This window comes from Argiope bruennichi, chromosome 1, assembly GCF_947563725.1.
Source record: "Argiope bruennichi chromosome 1, qqArgBrue1.1, whole genome shotgun sequence".
NCBI classification, from domain to species: Eukaryota; Metazoa; Arthropoda; class Arachnida; order Araneae; family Araneidae; genus Argiope; species Argiope bruennichi.
This window is the reverse complement of record NC_079151.1, coordinates 72,574,207-72,594,311: the sequence shown is the minus strand read 5'-3', so window position 1 is coordinate 72,594,311 and position 20,105 is coordinate 72,574,207. Positions and strand designations below refer to the sequence as shown.

Below are 20,105 nucleotides of genomic sequence, written 5' to 3'. Positions count from 1 at the left end.
ATCCACACAAATCAAATTCTATGTTTGTTTTTTTATTTATTTTTTACTGTCTTAGTCACCTTAGCATTTATATTCGCGGATTTAATAACATTTTCTACTACAGAAATAAATATCTGTCTCTATGTGTCTCTATTTATTGCCTCTCCATAAGAGACATTGCTTGACCTAGAATTACTAATTTTACAGAAATATATTTCAAAGAGTACGGATAAGTAACTCAGAGCGTTTTTCTCCTAAACATTCATTACAAGTTGAGCCACATTTCCAATTCTGATAATATTACCACATAAAAGTGAATTTTTACATAGTTTAAAATTTTAAAAAATCGAACATTTTCATCAGTGATAAAAATTTGAATATGTATTATTTGCTTTACTTAAATTTTTTAAAATATATTTTAAATATAATTCGCATCTGTATGTATACTTTTCCTTTTTGTAATGAACATCAAATCTATTTCAACGTATCATCAGATAATTATAACCTCGATTTATTATATCTAAGAAAGATAATTTTATCTCGCTTTTTCAATCAAACTATTACAGTTAAGATATAACAATCATGAATATTAAATACTCGTAAGCTGCAATAAACAGTATTATAGATTACGAATAATGAGTTCTCTTTCTTTTCCTATGATTTTAACAATAAGATAATGTTATCATAGCATCGAATGTGTCATTTAATTGTCATTGGCAAACGCATAACTTCATTGAAAAGTTAAATAAGTGATTAAAATAACAATAAAATAATTAAATAATAAAAATAAGCGTCATTTGATTAGGGATCAAATAAATTCATCAGCGGACTGAAGAATTGTTGATTTTGAAAAATTAAAATAAAATAAAATAGCACCAAAACGAAAAAAAAATTAAAAACGTTATGTAAAAAATAAGGAATAAAAAAAGTAGATTTTCTAGTTCTGATCATTTTGATCAAGCAAAGTCAATAAAAAAAAGATGTAGATGAAAAAATTTTGCAATTTCTTTCAAAAAAAATTTTTTTTTTTTTTGATTGTCGAGATTGCCATTTTAGAGATAAACTCCACTGCACCAGAATGTTATTCTATTCACAAATTATATTTCTGTCGACTATGAACATCGAAACTGCATAAGCAACAACTCTTGTTTTGTGCGATTTTTTAATAGGTTCGTACACATAACATGATTTTTTCGAAATAGTCTAATACATGGATACGAACATAAAAAAAAGATATTACACACTAACATTATATTGGAAGCATGATTAAAATTTAGAAATATTTTAAGTAATTATACCTTCAAAAATAAAATTTATATCACAGTGGAATGAAAAATATAAATTTTGCCTTGGGATCCTCAAAATAAATTAATCTATACGCCTTTGTAATGATTTTTCAGACAAAATAAAAATACCTTTCCAATTCACTATATAACTAGTGTCCAATAAGACAGTATTACAAAATTATCCGTTGTCTCAGAAATTGAGAAAAATCATTTAAGGTTAAGTCTCCCTATTTTCACCTATAATAAGTGGTCATAAAATCTTTCCCTCATTACAAAAAAAAAAATAAAATAATAATAAGCCATTGAATATAATACTGTAAAGTTTACACCATGGAATAGTCGTGTTTATAATTTTTTTTAATCCAACGGATGTAAAAAAAGCGATTAACATTTGATTCCTTTCAAAATATTCAAAGAATATATTCAAAATATTCAAAAATATTCAAAATTTCAAAGAAGGAAGAAGTTCAATGTGTTCTTTAGTTCTATGAATTCAAATCAATCATAACTAATTAGTGCCAATTTGGAAATTACATATAGGACGAAGTGTTTTCACTACCAATTGTAGATATTGATGCACTCAAATAGGATTACCGATGCTGTATTTAGTGTGATAGCCGAAATGTTATACAATACATAGCGATAATTGCAATAATTCTTTGCTATTCTTCGAACTACCGAAAACGCGCACGTTGAAATTTACTAAGGTAAGTGGTTTTATTAAAAACTTCATGAATTTCTTTACAATATATCGAAAATACATATATCAAAATATAATGCTAAAAAATGTTCTGTATATTTAAAGATTATACATGTACCTTTTAGCTTAATATAACAAAAAGCATGGCAATAATAAAATAAAGCATGGCAAAAAAATTATGATCCTCATTGAATCTCACAATTTAGAATCCCTCTGCTTACAATTTTTATAGCAGTTAAATATAACGGCCAAATTTACTACAACGAAAAACTGGTATATCGTTGCAATTATTTCAAAAATGTTAATATGCACTCATTCTGTTCATACATATCTCAGAGTTAAAAAGTCAAAATTTAATTTTCTTTTGTATTATCCAATTCATTTCTTAATCTTACTCATGAATTAAATTGTTATTAAATATATTTAATAACTAAATTAAAGTTTGTTGACATTTATAAATGAATATTTAATACATTGGATGAACCAACTTTTCACCAACGGCGAGGAATTAATTTATAAATCAACAGTAAAGAGGTTTCTTTCATAACACATTTATGAAAAATATTCTTTTATATATTTGAGACTATATTGAAATAGATTATCACTCGCTTTTCTAAAATCAAAATACGTTATCTTTCCATAAATGTAAGATCTTATTTTACTCAAATTTTAATAAGATGTTTTATTGTTCAAATTAAATCTCAACGGCTTATCTTAGTTCTTTATTAAGTCATATATTAAGTAGTATTAAAGTTTATACTACTTAATATATGAGTAGTAGTATAGTTAATATGTATATAAGTTCATAGTATTTATAGCATAGTATTTAAGTTCCAGATTTTTCTTACGGATAAAAAGAAATGTCGATTTTCATCTGTAAATTCTCCAACCATAATTGCATTCACTCTTTACTTTTTTTATAAATATATTATCCTCAAATTATTTCATTTGATTCATCAAAAAAATCAACATTACATATGAGAATATTAATTAGAGCCTATATGTTCAACTCGTAGAATAAGTTTAGCACTATTTCTCCGCTACAAACAATTAGTATAAATAACTTCTTTTGTAAATAAATATCCTTCACTGACAATACTGCATTTTTAACTTTTCTTTATTTTCTAAATTTAATATTAGGAATTCATTTTTTTCTTTAATTTTTCTAATATTAGATAAAACAAATAGTGGTCACTATTCACTGGTTTTAACTTATTTCCTTATCGTTTAACAATTTTCTATACACATATTAAAAATTTTAATGCAATAATGTCTATTTATATTATACTATACTTTCTGTAAGAATCAACTTCAAAAAATTTGAAAGCTTTGCTATATTTTAAAGCTGAATTTATCTAAAAAATTACTTAGAATGAAACTATAGTATGAAATTCGAAACCATTAAAATATATTTATTTCTCTATATTGCCGCTTTATATCCGCATTATCCATAATCCTAGTGCAGACCTAAGGCACAAGAAAATAATTAAGGTGCCAAACATTCATTTGCATTAATAAAATATTCTTTTGATTGGTTTGGTTTGGTTATATTAACGTCCCGTTTTGAAGCAACGCTAGGGCTATTTTGGGACGGACCTCGTAATTTTGAACCGCTGTCAGATGACGAGGACGACACCTGAGCTGGCACCCCCCTCTCCACACCACTACACACCAGCGGGAGGACGTTTGGTCAGGATAGATTTAACGTGCAACAAACCCCCTTACACGACGGTTCTTCGGTGGAATCGGGTCACGAACCTGAAACCCTCCGGTTCCGAAGCCGAGAACTTACCACCAGGCCACCGCGGTCCAAATACTCTTTTGAAATGCAGTCTGTATAAAATCCCTTATCAAATATATTCCAAAGTAACGAGGAAAAAATAATCAATATAAACAATCAAAATAAAAATCATGCTATAAAACCATAAAATTTTAACTTCTCTTTAAGTATAGATTTCTAAAATGGCGGCATTACATCTTGGTAACTATTTTTTTGATAGAGGGCGATTTGGATGCTTCTCGTCAATATCAGGAAATAGCTTACACAGACACTGAAAATAGAAAAATAAATAAATTAAAGTGCTTAATAATATATTCAAAATTTATAACTCTGTTAATAACAATCCATAAAAATATGTAAAAATTTACAACTTTATGTAAGCAACAGATAAAAATATTAAAATTTAGAGTAATGTAATGTAAAAAATTGACAAAACTAAATGGATTTTATAAACTATTATTATTCTAATTTCAGATATTAACGTTGTTAAACTAGAAAAAAAATGAGAAATTATATATTAATATATGCATACAAATATTATTGAAAATAGATGAATTATATAACCCAAAAAGTTAGATCAAAATATGATAATCTATAAATCTATGATAGTTAATATTTAAAATATTGAAAATTAATTTCCAACAGGATGAACTCCCATAAATTTGTGCAATCTTTAAACAATGGAATAAATAAAAAATGTATGTAAACTTATTTATTCAAAAGTTTTCTCTCTTTGTCTTTGGAAATAACTGTTTCACCATTTTTATGTATCTTTGAAAAGCATCTTTAAATGGCTAAGTGATGAAGAAATTTCCTTTTAACAATGTTGTGAATTCCACTTTTTGGGGCTTCCTTGTCACATGAGTAAGAAAATTATCTGCTAGAAAATTTTAGTGTCCGTCACGAATTTTGTAAAATGGTATCACTTTTTTTCTATTGGCTACAGGAAGATAATATCAAATTGTGAAAGTTTTCGCATTTAAAAATGGAAATTGCCTATTCTTTCAGAATAAAAATAAACTTCAAATTTCTTTGTTTTGGATTAAACAGAGTTCTTGTTGCAAAGTTAGTTGTAAGTTGATCATCAGAATAATTTTCTTTTCTCTTTGCTAATAAGTTGACCGTGAAAGAAACTTTGAAGTAATATATCTCTATATATTTTCATTCGTTAGTGTATGTTAGAAAATATTTAATTAGATATATGCTATCCGTCTGTATTAAGTTTTTGATATCGTGCAAAAGATTTGGAATGCAGTTAGAGTATTGTTGTTTGAAAATTGGATTGTTATGGAGGCAAAAATATATATCTAGATAATGCATGATTTTTTTCTAAGTCATTTAAAAATACATCCTTGAAATTAAATCAATTATAAACAAGTGGTGCAAGGAGAATTGAACTAGCAGTACACTGTATTTTTGACTCCGTATCCAGTTGGCATTATTCACAGATATGTTATTGAAGTTTACTGTATTTTAAACAGAAAAATGAGGCTTAGGATAAAATAATCTATTATATCAAAGGTCATTTATAAGGATGGAATTAGAGAAATTTCTAAACTGTATTTACTTTGTCTAAATAATATTAAAATTAAAATAAAATCATATAAGCATACTTTTCTAATAAGATCTTGTATTTATGCTGAAATTTTGGTATTTAATGATAATAGATGGTTACTGATGGAATTGAAGAAAAATATTTTTTTTCTACGTAAATTAAGAGGTTTTGGTATTATATACCGAATTTTTATATTAATTCGATATTTAAAACTAATAGATTTTATTTTTTTAAAAAAATTCTGATTTATTCTTGCATTGATGTTTTTTTTAAAGACTTTTAAATGTTTACTAAACTGATTTCGTGTGTTCATGTGAGCATTTATAAGTTGAATTTTATCATTAATATTGGTAATAATAAATGTATATTCTAATTATTTCTCATGAGCTTTTCTTACATTATTTTTCTTTTACAGTTATGAATATTTAACCACACAAGATGGTTTTGTCGGCAGAGTCTCTTGGCAGCATGTTCTATGTTGTCAGCCCGAACAAGACGACATTCGAAAACGTGGAAGATGTTCCAAATTATTATGTTGAAGTATGTACTTTTTTAAAAACCTTCTTATGCCATTTGTGCGAACCAGTTCTTAATTCTTTATTGATAGTGTTAAAACATTATGATAAATAGTAGATGTTTAATGAATGTCTTATTCATTCATTTAATTTGTTTAGAATGTTAAATAATTTGAAACGGATTACTTTATATATAAAAACTAGCTTGATAAACCTTGTATCTAAACCTTTTATTTAATATTCAAGGTATATTAGATTTATTTTCCTATCTTTTCCATTACTTTGAAGTAATCAATTACTCATTTGAAATCCTTATAATTTGGATTGGAATTGTTTTCTTATTTTATTTTTATTCTATCGTATTTTCAAAACAAAATTATTCAATTCTAAAAATTTGGCAGATTGAGTTAGAAAGATTAAAGCTCAATTAAAAAAAAATCACATAGTAGAGTAAAAAAAATAATATCAATGTCAATTCTTTTTGTCACGGTGACGCTGGTTAATTAAATATTTAACGTACACCTTATTAAATGATTTCTTTCTTTTACAATTTAAGCTATTTTGGAAATAAGTAATCATAACTGCATAGATTTGCAAGAAGTTAAATCCGACGGTTACATTTGTGTAGGTTGTATAACAATAAGAATTAAAAAGCTCCAACAGTTTTTCGACACCATCTACAAAAAAAGAGAAATAAACTTTTAAAATTCAGTAAGAAAATATTTCATTTATTTTTCAATTTTTAACTCGAATTTTTTTTAACAGTTGTGTTTTGATATCGTTTACTATAATAAAAACATTTCCTGATAGATTTCCTTATTTTTCATTTTAAATGAGGGTAAAAAATGAAAAAAAAAACCGTTATAAAACTTTGTTTAGCTTATATACGCCAAATGGTCCCATCTGTTATTCATTGAGTTTCTTTATTTCATATTGACTAAAGTTTTTAAAGAAATGGAAGATTGGTAACATTCTATAGTTTTAAATGTTTTTAAAAGTTTCATAAAAAAGGTAAAATCTTATAGAAAGTATAATAATAAAATGAATAATCTGGAAAATGATTAGCATCCAAAATATATTAAAAAACAGCATGAAAAATAGCAACAAGACTCAATCTAATAATTTTAAAACTTTTTCTTTTTAACATATGGCTGTTTTTACTTTCACGGAAACTAAAGAAAATATCCTCACTAGTTAAGTACACTATAGTTAACAGGATCGTTAATTCATAAAATTCTGCTTGTATTTACTCTTTTTTTGTCCTGAATTGAGCTATTTTTTAGTAAGCATTTCATGAATGAGCATATAATTATATTTATTGAGGAAATTTTCAATTTACATCCAAAACATTTTGAACAGTGCTATGTTTTAAATGATTTGTCTTAAAAAATCTATCCGAATTTCCAGTATTTTGCCGTGAACGAAATTTTGAAAGTATTCATGGTAACCGGTGGCGTAACTGACAGTTGGTGTCCCCCATGTCAGCATTTCGAAAAGGTATTGAAATCAGACATGCAGCAAAGCAATTTTATGACTAAGAAGAGCAATCTTAACTCATCAATTATTCACAAAATTTGAAAATATAATAATGACAACCATAGCAGTACTATAGTAGATATAATATCGGTGTTTATAACTTTTTGATATAGAAGCCAATGTTGACTGTATAAATTGTCTTCAGCTATGTGGAAGGTTTATAATATCTTAAGCCATACAAATCCGTAAAATGGAGCGGTCTGTCATTTTTAGAATCTATGGAATATTTCACGAAACAAATATTCCATAGATAATTCCTTCCAATATTATTTGAGAAGGATTCGTAGAATCAAATTATAATCCAACCGGTAAAATAAAGGACAATGCATTCATTCTGGTTCAGACACAGATTGCTATCGAACTATTCAGGAAATTCTTAAAGCGAATCTCTCCCCATCCGAATCATCAGCATAATTGGTGCAATTTCATATATTTTACGATTTTCCATATTAATGAAAACATTTGAATACAGCGGTGATGACTACATTGGAAGAAAGACTATAAAGGCTTCAAACTAGTATCTATGTTGCAGTTATTATACAGTTGACACTAATCATTTCCAATCCTCGTACATGAAAAGATATCGATCCGAACATCAGAGCATTATAAATATTTCGGGTTTGATTCGTCCAGTTTGATTATATAAGCCTTTGTATTGCGCATAACAATCTATTTACAGAAAAAAATGCCAGGCAAAAAATATATAGTGCTAAAAATATTCAGTATTTCGAAGCATGTTAAAGTATTATCTATTGATAATAAAATGGACTAATATAATTAAGAAATGATGAATGACATTTAAAAAATAACTGATAAGACTTATTTTTATCGATAAATATTGAGCGTAAATTTAATCTGAAATAAGCTTATAATTACATCAATTATGATACGAATGAAAAAAGAAAAGCACATTTTTTTTTTTAAATTTCAGATAAAATGTTTTTGACTTTAAATTTTTTATTATAAGGTTATTATATTTCGTATAACTTGTGCAAAAACGCGGAAAAATGAAAACTTGCTGAAGCGATTGGATTTTGAAGCGTTAGGAAATAAACGTACATAGATGGCGCTAGACAACTAGCGCGAGTGTAATTAAAAGAGTGATGTCATTCGAATGTTGGCTCTTGGAGAAGGAGTTACTGAGCAGAGTAACTGGAACGAATCTGCAATAAATTTGTTGTTAAGTTTTCTATTTGCCTATTTATTCAAAGCACTCACGAACCAGCCACGACACTTGCCTTGACGATTAACGTCAATTGATGGAAACACGGCTCGCTTATACGCAGGCTTCTAGAGAATATAAAATCTTAATATTTAAAATAGTCCGTTATGTAGCAGGACAGTTTTTGTTCATATTCAAGACCTCTTTCAAGATTTTTTTTATAAAGAGTTATTCAGTCCTTTTTTTAAAATACTTTTTCAGATGGTTGAAATATTCCCTTTATCATTAGAAAACCAACAGGAGTTACTTTTAATCTAACGGGAGTTATTCCTAGCGAGATTCAATTGACTAATGCTGAGTAATTATTCAAATCGTAATCGTAGTACTGTTCATTTTCTAATTATTTTTATTAAATTGATTTGAAAATTTTTTTTCTGTTAAAATGTAGCACAAATATTTGAAAAACTTCGCCCTTTCAGTTTTTTTTTTCAATTCATTTCACATCCAATCTAATTTGAAATTCTAGATTTCTTGTCAAGAAATTCGGTCATAGATTAGCTAAAAATATCAAATCATTTTTGGCTGGGTTTCATTTTTTTCTCTTTTAGTTTATAAAAAAATCTACATAATTATTTAGTAATATTCAAGGCAAAACGATGGTATTAGCACATATCTGTTAACAGAAACTGTAAAAGAAACAATAGCTATTTTTACTTTCTCTCATATGTAGTATACATGATTTAATATTTAATCATCAGACATTTCGATGGGTAAAATTAATGCGAGATTTAAATTAATCTACAAGTATTAAAGTCAAATTTTTTTTTAAATGCATCTATCTATGAGCACTGTAACTCAAAACAGAAATAAGTTATGAAATATAATTTGAAACCTTGAGGCCAAATATGTAGATTTCTATTAAAGTTTGAGCAACATCCATTCACGGAAAGTCTGTCTGTCTATCTATCTGTACAAGAATGTGTAAACAAAAAAATCTAAAAATATACGAATGAAAGAAAAATTGTTTTATCAACAAAATTGTAGTAGCATTGAATTTTGGACCAAATTCAATATCTGTATATCCAAGTGTGTATGAGTGCAATAATTCAGCAAAAGCATCGACATAGAAAAATGAAATTTGGAATGCAATCTTGTGATAAAATATAAGAGAACTATTAGGAACAATTCAAATATAAGAGAACTATATTGGAATGCAATCATTCCATCGATGCTTTTAAGCATGTATTACTGTTAATTGTCGCCATTTTGAGCTTTTATTGCAAACATTGCTGCAACGAAAAACTTTGTGGTGATCTTATAAATAAACAATGCTTTTATTTTCATGTTTCAGTTTTTTGTATTCCGGCCTTAACTCTACTCAAGACAACTCATTCTTATACAAATATATATATAATGTTTTAATAAGCTATACCACCTCTTAAATTTATTTCATGAACCGTAAATTTAACTTGCATACATTTTATAAAAAATTTTTATAAATAAGAATACAGATGAAGATACAATTACCAGAAGAAATTAATAAATTCTGGAAGAAAATTAAAAGAATAGTGAAAAAAAACAGACAATTAATAATTTCCATCAGAAAAATTATAATGGTTGAAAATTCAGTTACTTCCATGCTGCTTAGATAAGATTTGTTTAAATACCTGTATAATCTGAAATATTTAAATCAAATATGAAACAAAGTTGGATAATTTTTCTTAAATTCGAGACAAACAGTCAAAATTTGGAGTTGTTCCAACTAATCATTTTAAATATGATTAATGCTTAAAGTTGAAGATAAATATTTTCTATCTTTTACTGATGTTTCTGGAGAGCTATTTTCGAAGATGATAAATCCATCCATCAATCAGAAAATATTTTAGACTATTGATTAATACAACCTTTCAAAATCGCAAAAGCTTAAAAAATTAAAAATAATCTTTCATAAGTAATTAAAAAACAGAATTTTTCTTTAACTATTTTCCTTTTTTTTATCTTCAATTTATAATTAATTATTATAAGTGTGTTTGGAAACTGACCCCCCCCCCCTCAAATTCTCCGTCGGTTACGATGATCATGTCTAGTACACAAGGAAATAGAAATGGATTGCAAAATTCCATTAATGCAAGTATGAAATAAGTCAAGTTAAAAAAAAAAGAAAAAAAATGAGCAAAAATTATGGATCAGATGAATAAAATTTCTAATAAATAAAAATCGAACACTTCGAATTGAAGTAGAAAAGAGATTTTTTAAATCATGACGCAATGGCCCATACTTTAACTTCTTTTCACTAGAAAAGACTTAAAGAAAAGAAAAAAACAAGGAGTTTTCCTGATCTAATCAAATATATAGTATCATTTTTTTTATTTTGAATGCTACTTCTCATGATGGAGTCCTATTTCAATAATTTTACTGAAAACAAAATTGTTTGAATGCGATGCCAATTCTATATTGAACTGATAAAAAATCTCAGATTTTCTTTACATGATTATGTGTTGTTATATTAATGTGGCCAGTATTAAACAAGAGAAACATTTCATAAATTTTCTTTTTTATATTTTTTATTATTATTAATTCTGAAAGTTATGTCAAGTGTCGTAATAATGAATTTTGAAAAGTTCTAACAGTAAACATATTCCCGGTCTCATCACAGATTATATAAAAAAAGAACTATCAACGAAAATTATTATCTTTTATTTCAATGCATAAATTATTATTTTCATTTAGTTTATAATATAATTAAAAATATCAATAAGAATATGTTAATATTAATATAATTGTTCACTGAAAAACAATCCGCAAAATAGTTTTTATTGATATTAATTCCAATACCATAAATTCACTATCAATTGTCAAAATTGTTGCAGTACACAAACGTGAATAGCGAAGTGGTTTCTTTTTACTTTATAGAGAGGCTTCTTTACAGCTGGTTTACTATATCTGCTGTTTAGAAAATTTACATGGTTATTCTTAACCCATTAACCGTCATGTTCCTGCATCATACGGGCATCGAGCTATCATTTATCAAATAAGCTGAAATTACATCATTCCAAGACTCTCTAATTCGAGATACAAAAAGAAAACATAATCCACAAGTACTAAGTATCTTGTGGATTCTCATAAGAGCCGATTTCGAAATGGGAAGTGCCATCTAATTAGATAATAAATTTAAAAAAAAGCAAAATCACTAGGGTTAAATGGTTGACACAATTATAAAGAAAGATAGTACCGAAAAACATACACACACCACATTTTGCCAAGTTTGTGCGCTAGAAACGTCTCATTGGACAAAAGGTAAATCGTTATGTTTAGTACGGTTTCCGAGCAGTATGGATCATTAACACAAAATGTGCTGACATAATTTTCACATGCGGTCTTTTGCCTAGAAACGGAGAAGTTGTAAGGATGTACTGAGAATGATTGCTGAGTTGTACTGTCTTTTACTGTCTCAATCACTACATTTAAAACACTTTATTCTGGGTTTTGAAAGAGACAACAACAACAACAAAAAAGACTTATTATTTTGAAACATGGTCATAGGATAAGGATGTTACTTGAACAAGCATATCCTCTCGAATTTTTCATTCCATACCAGCAGGTAAATATTCGATCCTCGATGACATAATTAACGCATACATGCCATATACCTAACAGACCTTGGTGGAAATGGGCTACTAGACATTTTGGTCTAGTAGGTGAGCCTTTATCATAAAACCACCGCCTTCTGCTCTTTTGCTGACACATTAATCTGACGAAAATTTAGTTGTCAGACTTTAAGTTTTAGCTGATTATGTGAGAGTTTTTCAGATATCTTTATTCGTGGACAACATCAATGCGTTGCCATTGTGAAATTTTTGCTACTGCGGGCAGTTATAATTTTGAAAACCAACTGAAAAAAGAATTATTTGCCTATTTCTCTTTCTTTGACTTAACCTATTGTTTTTGCATTCCTTATGTGTTAGCATTTATGAAAGTTTCCTTCAATCTGCTTGTTTTGCCCTCCCCTACCTGCCTTAAAATTTCCACTACGTATTGCAAAATCATATTGCATTTTGTTCGACGTACCATTTTTATTATAACATTCAAAATAAACTTTTTTTTTCAGGCGATTCCATGGATGTTAGTATTTGTATTTGTCGAACGATTGTATCTGTGGAAAGAGAAGAAAATCGGGAATGTTAAAGATGTGAGACTCAATGACATGTATGGATCTGCGTCGCTGGGTCTGATGGATCAAATCACGAAGTAAAATTTTCAAATCATACAGACTAATTCATAAAAATATATACAATATTGGTACTGAAGATATTGTCTCCAATTAATTTTGTTTTAAATTCAGAGAATTATTAAACGTGATATATAGAATATATTGTCTTGAACACAAGATCACAACGGAGTTTTCACGAACTTTAATCAATCATTTTTTTTAAAATTCTGTACAGATACAGATATTAAACACGGATAAGATTTACAGACACATAGAATAAAAAGCTACAAATTAATCCAAAAGAAACAATTTAAGGGAAATCACCATTATAATGGAATGCCATTATCATCAAAATGTCGGTCGTATCCTGCCACTCGATCACAACAATAGTTTTTTTTCACCAGATGTCAAAAAATCTTACAATTTTAAATATTTTTTTAGTAAGAAATGTTTCATAGCGAAAAATTGTAATAAAGTAATTATAAAAGAATATTTTAATATGACCGAGATTGGAGATAATTTCAATTTCTTTGACTTGATGTTTTTACTGTCTCAAGTGATTTCTTGACCCAAGTAACTGCGATTTTTTTTATTGGTTAAGAATTTTCATCATTAGTTTATAAAAATATAACTGATCCACATATTCTTCGTGACTTTACACAAATATTCACAAAAATAAATTGCAAAATAAAACGTCATTTCAATTTGCATTTTTTTATAATGCCTGATAAGAATATATAATACACATCGTTCACATTAGGCATAATAATTATAAATTAATCATATATTGTTTGATTTCATGTATAATTTTTATAATTCATCTTGAATTAAAATGCTTTTGAAATTGTATAAACTATTTATGACCAATTCGATTTATGGCATGCCAATCGAAACGGAATTCTGTCAGGAACCAAAGAATACCTGTGGCAGTTTCAAAAGAAACTGGTATTTAATAGCTTGTGCGTTAAGAATGAAAATTGTTTTGAGCACCTGAAATAGGCATGCACTCATAGTTCGGTTTAGTTTAGTTATATTAACGTCCCGTTTGAAGCAACACTTGGGCTATTTTGGGACGGACCTCGTAATTTTGAACCGCGGTCAGATGACGAGGACGACACCTGAGCTGGCACTCTCCTCTCCACACCACACCAGCGGGAGGACGTTTGGTCAGGACATATTTAACGTGCAACAGAACCCCTTACACGACGGTTCTTCGGTGGAATCGGATCTCGAACCTGAAACCCTCCGGTTACGAAGTCGAGACCTTACCACCAGGCCACCGCGGCCATCATGCACTCACAGAAAAGAGATGAGAAACACATTTGCCCCTTCATTTTTAATATAATTTTAACAATGAAAATCGATTATAGCCTGCGTGAGAAATATTTTTAAATGAATAATACGTACAAAAATTATTATTATTTCAAAAGAAACGACGCGTACATTGGCTCTTTTATTTTTATTGCTAGGAAATTGGTCTTTGTTCTACGTATATCTAAAGTATATTTAATTTTAACATTAAATAATAATTAATTACCATTTTTTTTTTCAGATCTTCATGAAACACCCTTTTAAACACTGCACTTTCAAGTAGTAAAAGTATATATATATAGTGTGTGATTCATTCCTTGCCATATTTGAATACAATAGATTCAGAATGCTTAAAAAGGCTTAAATTCCTTTCTTAAATAGCATTTGTTTTCTTGATAAAATATAGAGATTATATATAATCATTTATTTAATAAGAGTTCCCGAATTAAAATCAATTAATACTTTGTACAAAACTTTTGTTTTTCTAATAAAACTTACTATTAATTGAATACGGTTATGAAATTTGGAGTCTGTTTCGATAAATAAAATTTTAAATTCCGAATTTTTTAAAAAGAAACTTAAAAATTTAAATATTGCATAGTTTAAGATTTGATTAATGCATTATAAATAATCTATTGAACCAATTATGAAGTCAGTAGTGGTTTACCTTACAAATAACACGCATTTAGGGTGCAATTTAAAATATTGAATCTGTATCCACAAAATAAAACCGATTCCTATTTGCATAACTCCCTGTAATTGCGCATTAAACATACTCATACGCCCTGATTACTCTCGCCTAACAATACTTTTTAATACAATTTTGAGATATATGTCAGTAATGCCATTAAAGTAATTCTTTAAATATTTAGGCTTGTACTCGAAGGTTGGAGGTTTGCAGTTTATGCTTATATATACACTCATTGGAGAATTGTTACCCTTCCGTGGGATTCTTCGTGGACATGGATCATCGCATTCTTGGTCGCTGACTTTCTTTATTACTGGACTCACAGAGCGAGTCATGGTAAGATAGGCCGTTCCTATAATCGATCAAAATATTTGTGACAAAGAAGGATGTTTCATTAAACAATGTTCGATTCTACATTAAAAATAATTTAGAGTTACGTCCTTTATATTCGGTGAAACATTAAAATACGCTTAAAATTAATGGAAGTGTTAAGATAAACAATGAGATATATAACAAAATGTTGTTGTTATATGTATAGTCATTAAAACAAGCCAATAAATAAACGAAACTGGAAGGCTATATCTTGAAATTCACAGACTTAATTTGTTTTTCTAGATATTTAACTAATTCAAGTACTAGTGTAGTTTTCGGTGCGATCAAATTTTGTTTGTAATAATTGTCAATCTAGAATAATACTAGCAATGGGAATCTTTTCTTTTATAATATTAGCAGAAATAACTGTTTTACTCTTAAATTTTTCTTGTCCTGGAAGTAAGTTTATGGTATGTTCAATTCTCATGGTTTAATATTTCAAAAATTCAATAAATTAAATCGCTTTTTTTCTTCAAATCACAATCCTTATCTCAATTTATATGTAAGTAAATATCGATCTTGATTTTGATCTTGAATTCATGGAAAAAAAATCGGGAATCGATAAAGAACTTTCCGAAATATTTTCTCTAAAGACCTGAATTTCATTTCAAATTCAGTTTTAATGCTTGATCTTTTATTTCAGTTCTGAGCAATAAAATTATTTTAACTAGCAAATTTAAAAAATTAAATATGAAAAGTACGAAAAACGCAGTTTTTTAATTTTATATTGCTTGCCCCACAGTGACATTCTTCATAAGATACATATATTAAGAACGCAGTTTCTTAATCTGATATTTGAGATAAAATTATGAGATTTTTTTGTCATGGCATATCTTTTGGAAATAAATTTGACTTTACCACAAAGACAATGCTGAAATGTTACCTGCTGTATGCATATACTCATGCGGGAAGTTTAAGATACATTGTATGCAAAATGTGAAACAAATAAAATACAAACACGAAAGAATAGAAGATAAATACATAAACATTATGCTGTTATTTTGTAATTTGGGAAAGGCAGTTTTTTATTCTCTTCTTGTTTTTATTGACTTTTGACATTTTGTACTGTTGAGGTCCCAATAACAACAAAGTATTTTAATAATTTCTGAATTTAATTATCAATTAACAGATTAATTTTAGTTAAATTTTGATTTCAGATTCATGGCATCATTTGGCAGTAAATTTGAGAAAAATCGTTTTCAAGATTCTATAATATTTATAATTATGAATTATGAAATATATTTAAGGCTAAAATGTAAAAAGCAATAAATATATTTAAAGCTAAAGCATAGCCACTATTAAGCACAACCACTTACTAAGCAATAGTATTTCCAAATCATTTTTCTAATTAATTGCAATGTCTGGAGATTAAGAACCTTGAGTACAAGAACTCTGCTCACCCTCCCACAAATCGGAAATCTTTTAATACTTGGTTATCTATGCATATATTGGTTATCAATGCAATCATTCAAAATCAGAAACATTTTCTGAACTTCTTTTATCTAGTTAAATTTTGTTTTATTTGTTGGATTAACGTCTCATTTTGAACCAACACTAATGCTTTCTTGCGACGAATCAATTAAATTTAAACTGTGGCCAAATGGCAATGATCTTACTTCATACAGATATCAAATTTCAAATCTTCTGCACCAACTAATAGATATCTGACATTATACTAGATTTAACGTTACCAAGAAAGAATGTTGAATTTTCATCTCCAATTTCGATGATTGAATTTACCATAAAAAAATCCATGTTATTGTCACTGGCAGAGCGAATATAATAGTTTGTAACTGATAACGAAAAAACAAACAAACAAACACAGCAAGCAAGATAAAATATTTAGAGAGAAATATAACATATATGCTAAAAATTTTATTTTCCCTCCTATACTCTTACATTTGTTAACATGAGAATGTTCATAGGCTGGTATTCTATCTGTAAATTCCATGAAGTCATGAAGTATTGTTCCACAGTGCAGAACACTTGATCTAAAGCTAGCAAGACGTATAATTTCTCCTTAGAGAATACATGATCACTAAGAAAATATTTGTCAAAATTTTAATTACAATTTTAATTTAAGATTAATCAATTGTTAAAGTTTTGCTTTAGTAACTTTGAAATATGTTACTGCACATTAACATAATAAAACACTGCATAACATTTTTATACCACTTCAAAAAAGTTTTCAAAAATAAGCTTTTCATAGATACTAATTTTATTTCCTTAAATTTTTTCTCTACTTTTAATAAATGAAAAAATATTTTTAATTTCCGACAATACTTTCAATGATCTTATTTAATGGATTTAGACTGAGGCGCGTTGCGATTATATTGCATAAATTTTTTTCTGTGTGCTTTTATTGTTATTATAGAATTGGAGTAAAAGTTACATTTTCGCATTTATTACTTTTCAACAATGTTTCGAATTAAAGATTCGAATCGTAATTAATTTTTTTCATATATTTCTTTAGTGACTATGTGAAATCATGATTAAATCAGCAGACTGCATTTCAATTCGAATGGTATAATTTTTCCAAGCAAACGCTGATATTCTTTTCTAATAATTTTATTAAATCCTGTTAAAGAAATCTCATACATTTATGTGAATCCCAGTGGCGTAGTGATCGGCAGACCAGAAGTCATACAAATATTCCAAAGAGAGGCGACAAATAATTCTATACCCTCTTTACACCCTTTCTATGCCATCGTCACTGTATTAATGAAAATGTCCAATAAAAAAATGTAGCGAAATAAAAATTCAGAGGATGACAAACGTTTATGCGTAATTGTAATAATTTTTATTTCTATTTCATTTTCGTATAGAAATCAATATACTGTGGGCAGGTCACCAACTTCATCACAGTTCCGAAGATTATAACTTTACAACAGCTCTGAGACAATCTATTTTGGTAACACATTTTGTGTGGGTATGCAAGCTTTTTTTTTCCATTCATTAAATAAACATTAGATTGTATGGTCATAAATTTAGTTTTTTAATACAGGCTACTACTAATTACTAATACAGACTACTACTGATTAAAGGTTCAATAGTAAAAAAATAATTTTCCTAAGAATATAACGCAAGTTATATAAAGAGAAATAAATAAGAGATTAAATAAGATATTTTTTTTTAGTTTCGTTATATAAAATGCGTGCAATTGGAATCAATTCACATGATGTAAATTCAGATGATCGTCTTAATGCACATTATTTTAGGCTGTTTTTTTGCATGAGTTTTTTTCAAGCAAATGTATCAAGGACTCCAAAACTAATTTAGCGGGATTCGATATGTTTTAGTCATATATGAATTGAATCTAATGACTAACGTAATGAAATATTGTTAAATGCCAATAATTGAAGTGTTCAATTATTAGACATTATTTATCAGATTGTAAATTCGTCTTATAATATAAGATATTACTTTATTCCTTTAAGTTAATTAATAAATATATGTATTAGTATATTATTCAAAACTTTTAGTTTAAAATATCGCAATACTCAGTACGATGTAAACTCTAAACTTATTGCTTGAATTTTCAAAATTCATGCTTTTAATACCATAGAATCGTTAAATGGAAAACTTGACAGAAATTTACGAGTGATAGGCGTTTTCCTTTAAATTTGTATAATGTTTATCATCTGTAAATTGCAGCATGCGACTTGCATTATACTAACACCATTCCAAACATTTACAGAGCAGCCGTAGAATAAGCCACCAAATTTGGCTGGATAATAAGTCGGTGTTCGAAAAGAAAGAAGTTTTCCTTATGAAAATTATAAAAATAATAATAAAAAGATTAAGGTTTCTTCTTAATAACTTCGTAGTATGCTGTTGCATAAAAATCCATTTAATGCCGATTAAAAGTTTAAAAACTTAGCTTTTCACGATACCAGTTTTATTTCCATACAAAACTTTTAATAATTTAAAAGATATAAAGGATATTTTATTGATAAAGCCTTTTATTATGATAACTGGGTTATATAATCGCGCGTTGCGATAGTATTTAATAATAAGTTTTTTTTGTGTGCACCTTATTGGTGCTATAAAAATAAATTTAGTATATTTAAAAATATAAAGAAACACAGAACAAAGCAAGTAATATTGTCATGCTTTTAAGATTCACATCGAATCTAACTTGATTTTTTCCCTCATTAAAGCAGTTAAAATAAAAATAAAAATAATGCATTTTTCGTTTTGAAAATATATACAAAATATAAAAACAAGATTGTGCATCACAATCTGCAATTAGATACGTGAAGTTCGACTGCTGAGCCGCTGGCGCATCAAACTAAATTCAAAATAAATCGATAAATTTGCTAGATTTATTTCAGATACTTTATCTCTTTGCTATATTGATAGTTCTCCTAGCTGCGATGCTAGTCCATTATGTAATTGGATGACATGCGCAGTCATGATTGTCGCCATGATCCACGCATTGACTAAATTTAGAATAAATCAATAAATTTCCTGGAATTATTTCAGGTACTTTATCTTCCTGCTGCAATGATAGTTCCCCCAGCTGCGATGCTAGTCCATTATCAACTAAATTTTCTTTATCAATTTTGGATTCATACAGAGGTAATAGAAATGAAACAATTTTACATTCACAATGAAAAGCAGATTTGCAATACTTTTTATAAACTTATATTTGTCCCCTAATAGGTAATTAAATCTATTGGACCTCTGGAATATATTCTAAATACAGCTAGTCATCACAGAGTACATCATGGTGAGTGATCAGAAAACTCTGTTTTGAATAATATCCAGGGTATTGAAGAATATTTCAAATTGGCTAATATGCAAGATACTGTTCGAGTTGAAAATATTTTCATGACTTTTTAAATCAACTTTCAAAATATTTCCTTTAAAACCATCGATAAATTTCATTACTTCTGAGCAAGATTTGAATTTTTATAATAAAACAAAAGTTAGTTATTAAATCAAATAGGTTATTATCGGTTACGAGTTTTAATATGTAAAAAATAAAATTACTTTATTTTTTAAATAT

General features: G+C 27.7%; 1 protein-coding gene across 5 annotated transcripts in view; it reads left to right on the top strand.

The window, feature by feature from the left end:
• LOC129981556 (alkylglycerol monooxygenase-like) overlaps nt 1–20,105 on the top strand; it is a 57,188-nt gene that overhangs the window by 26,558 nt on the left and 10,525 nt on the right. For 3 of the 5 annotated variants that reach the window (XM_056092449.1, XM_056092475.1, XM_056092440.1), the window contains exons 2-7: nt 5,716–5,840; nt 12,622–12,761; nt 14,907–15,058; nt 17,920–18,023; nt 19,580–19,675; nt 19,760–19,826. In XM_056092449.1, the coding sequence (XP_055948424.1) occupies nt 5,739–5,840; nt 12,622–12,761; nt 14,907–15,058; nt 17,920–18,023; nt 19,580–19,675; nt 19,760–19,826 (661 nt within the window). In that variant the 5' untranslated portion in view covers nt 5,716–5,738. Of the gene's footprint in view, nt 1–4,756; nt 4,886–5,715; nt 5,841–12,621; nt 12,762–14,906; nt 15,059–17,919; nt 18,024–19,579; nt 19,676–19,759; nt 19,827–20,105 lie in introns of those variants that run through there. The other 2 variants (XM_056092467.1, XM_056092459.1) reach the window with 2 other exon arrangements.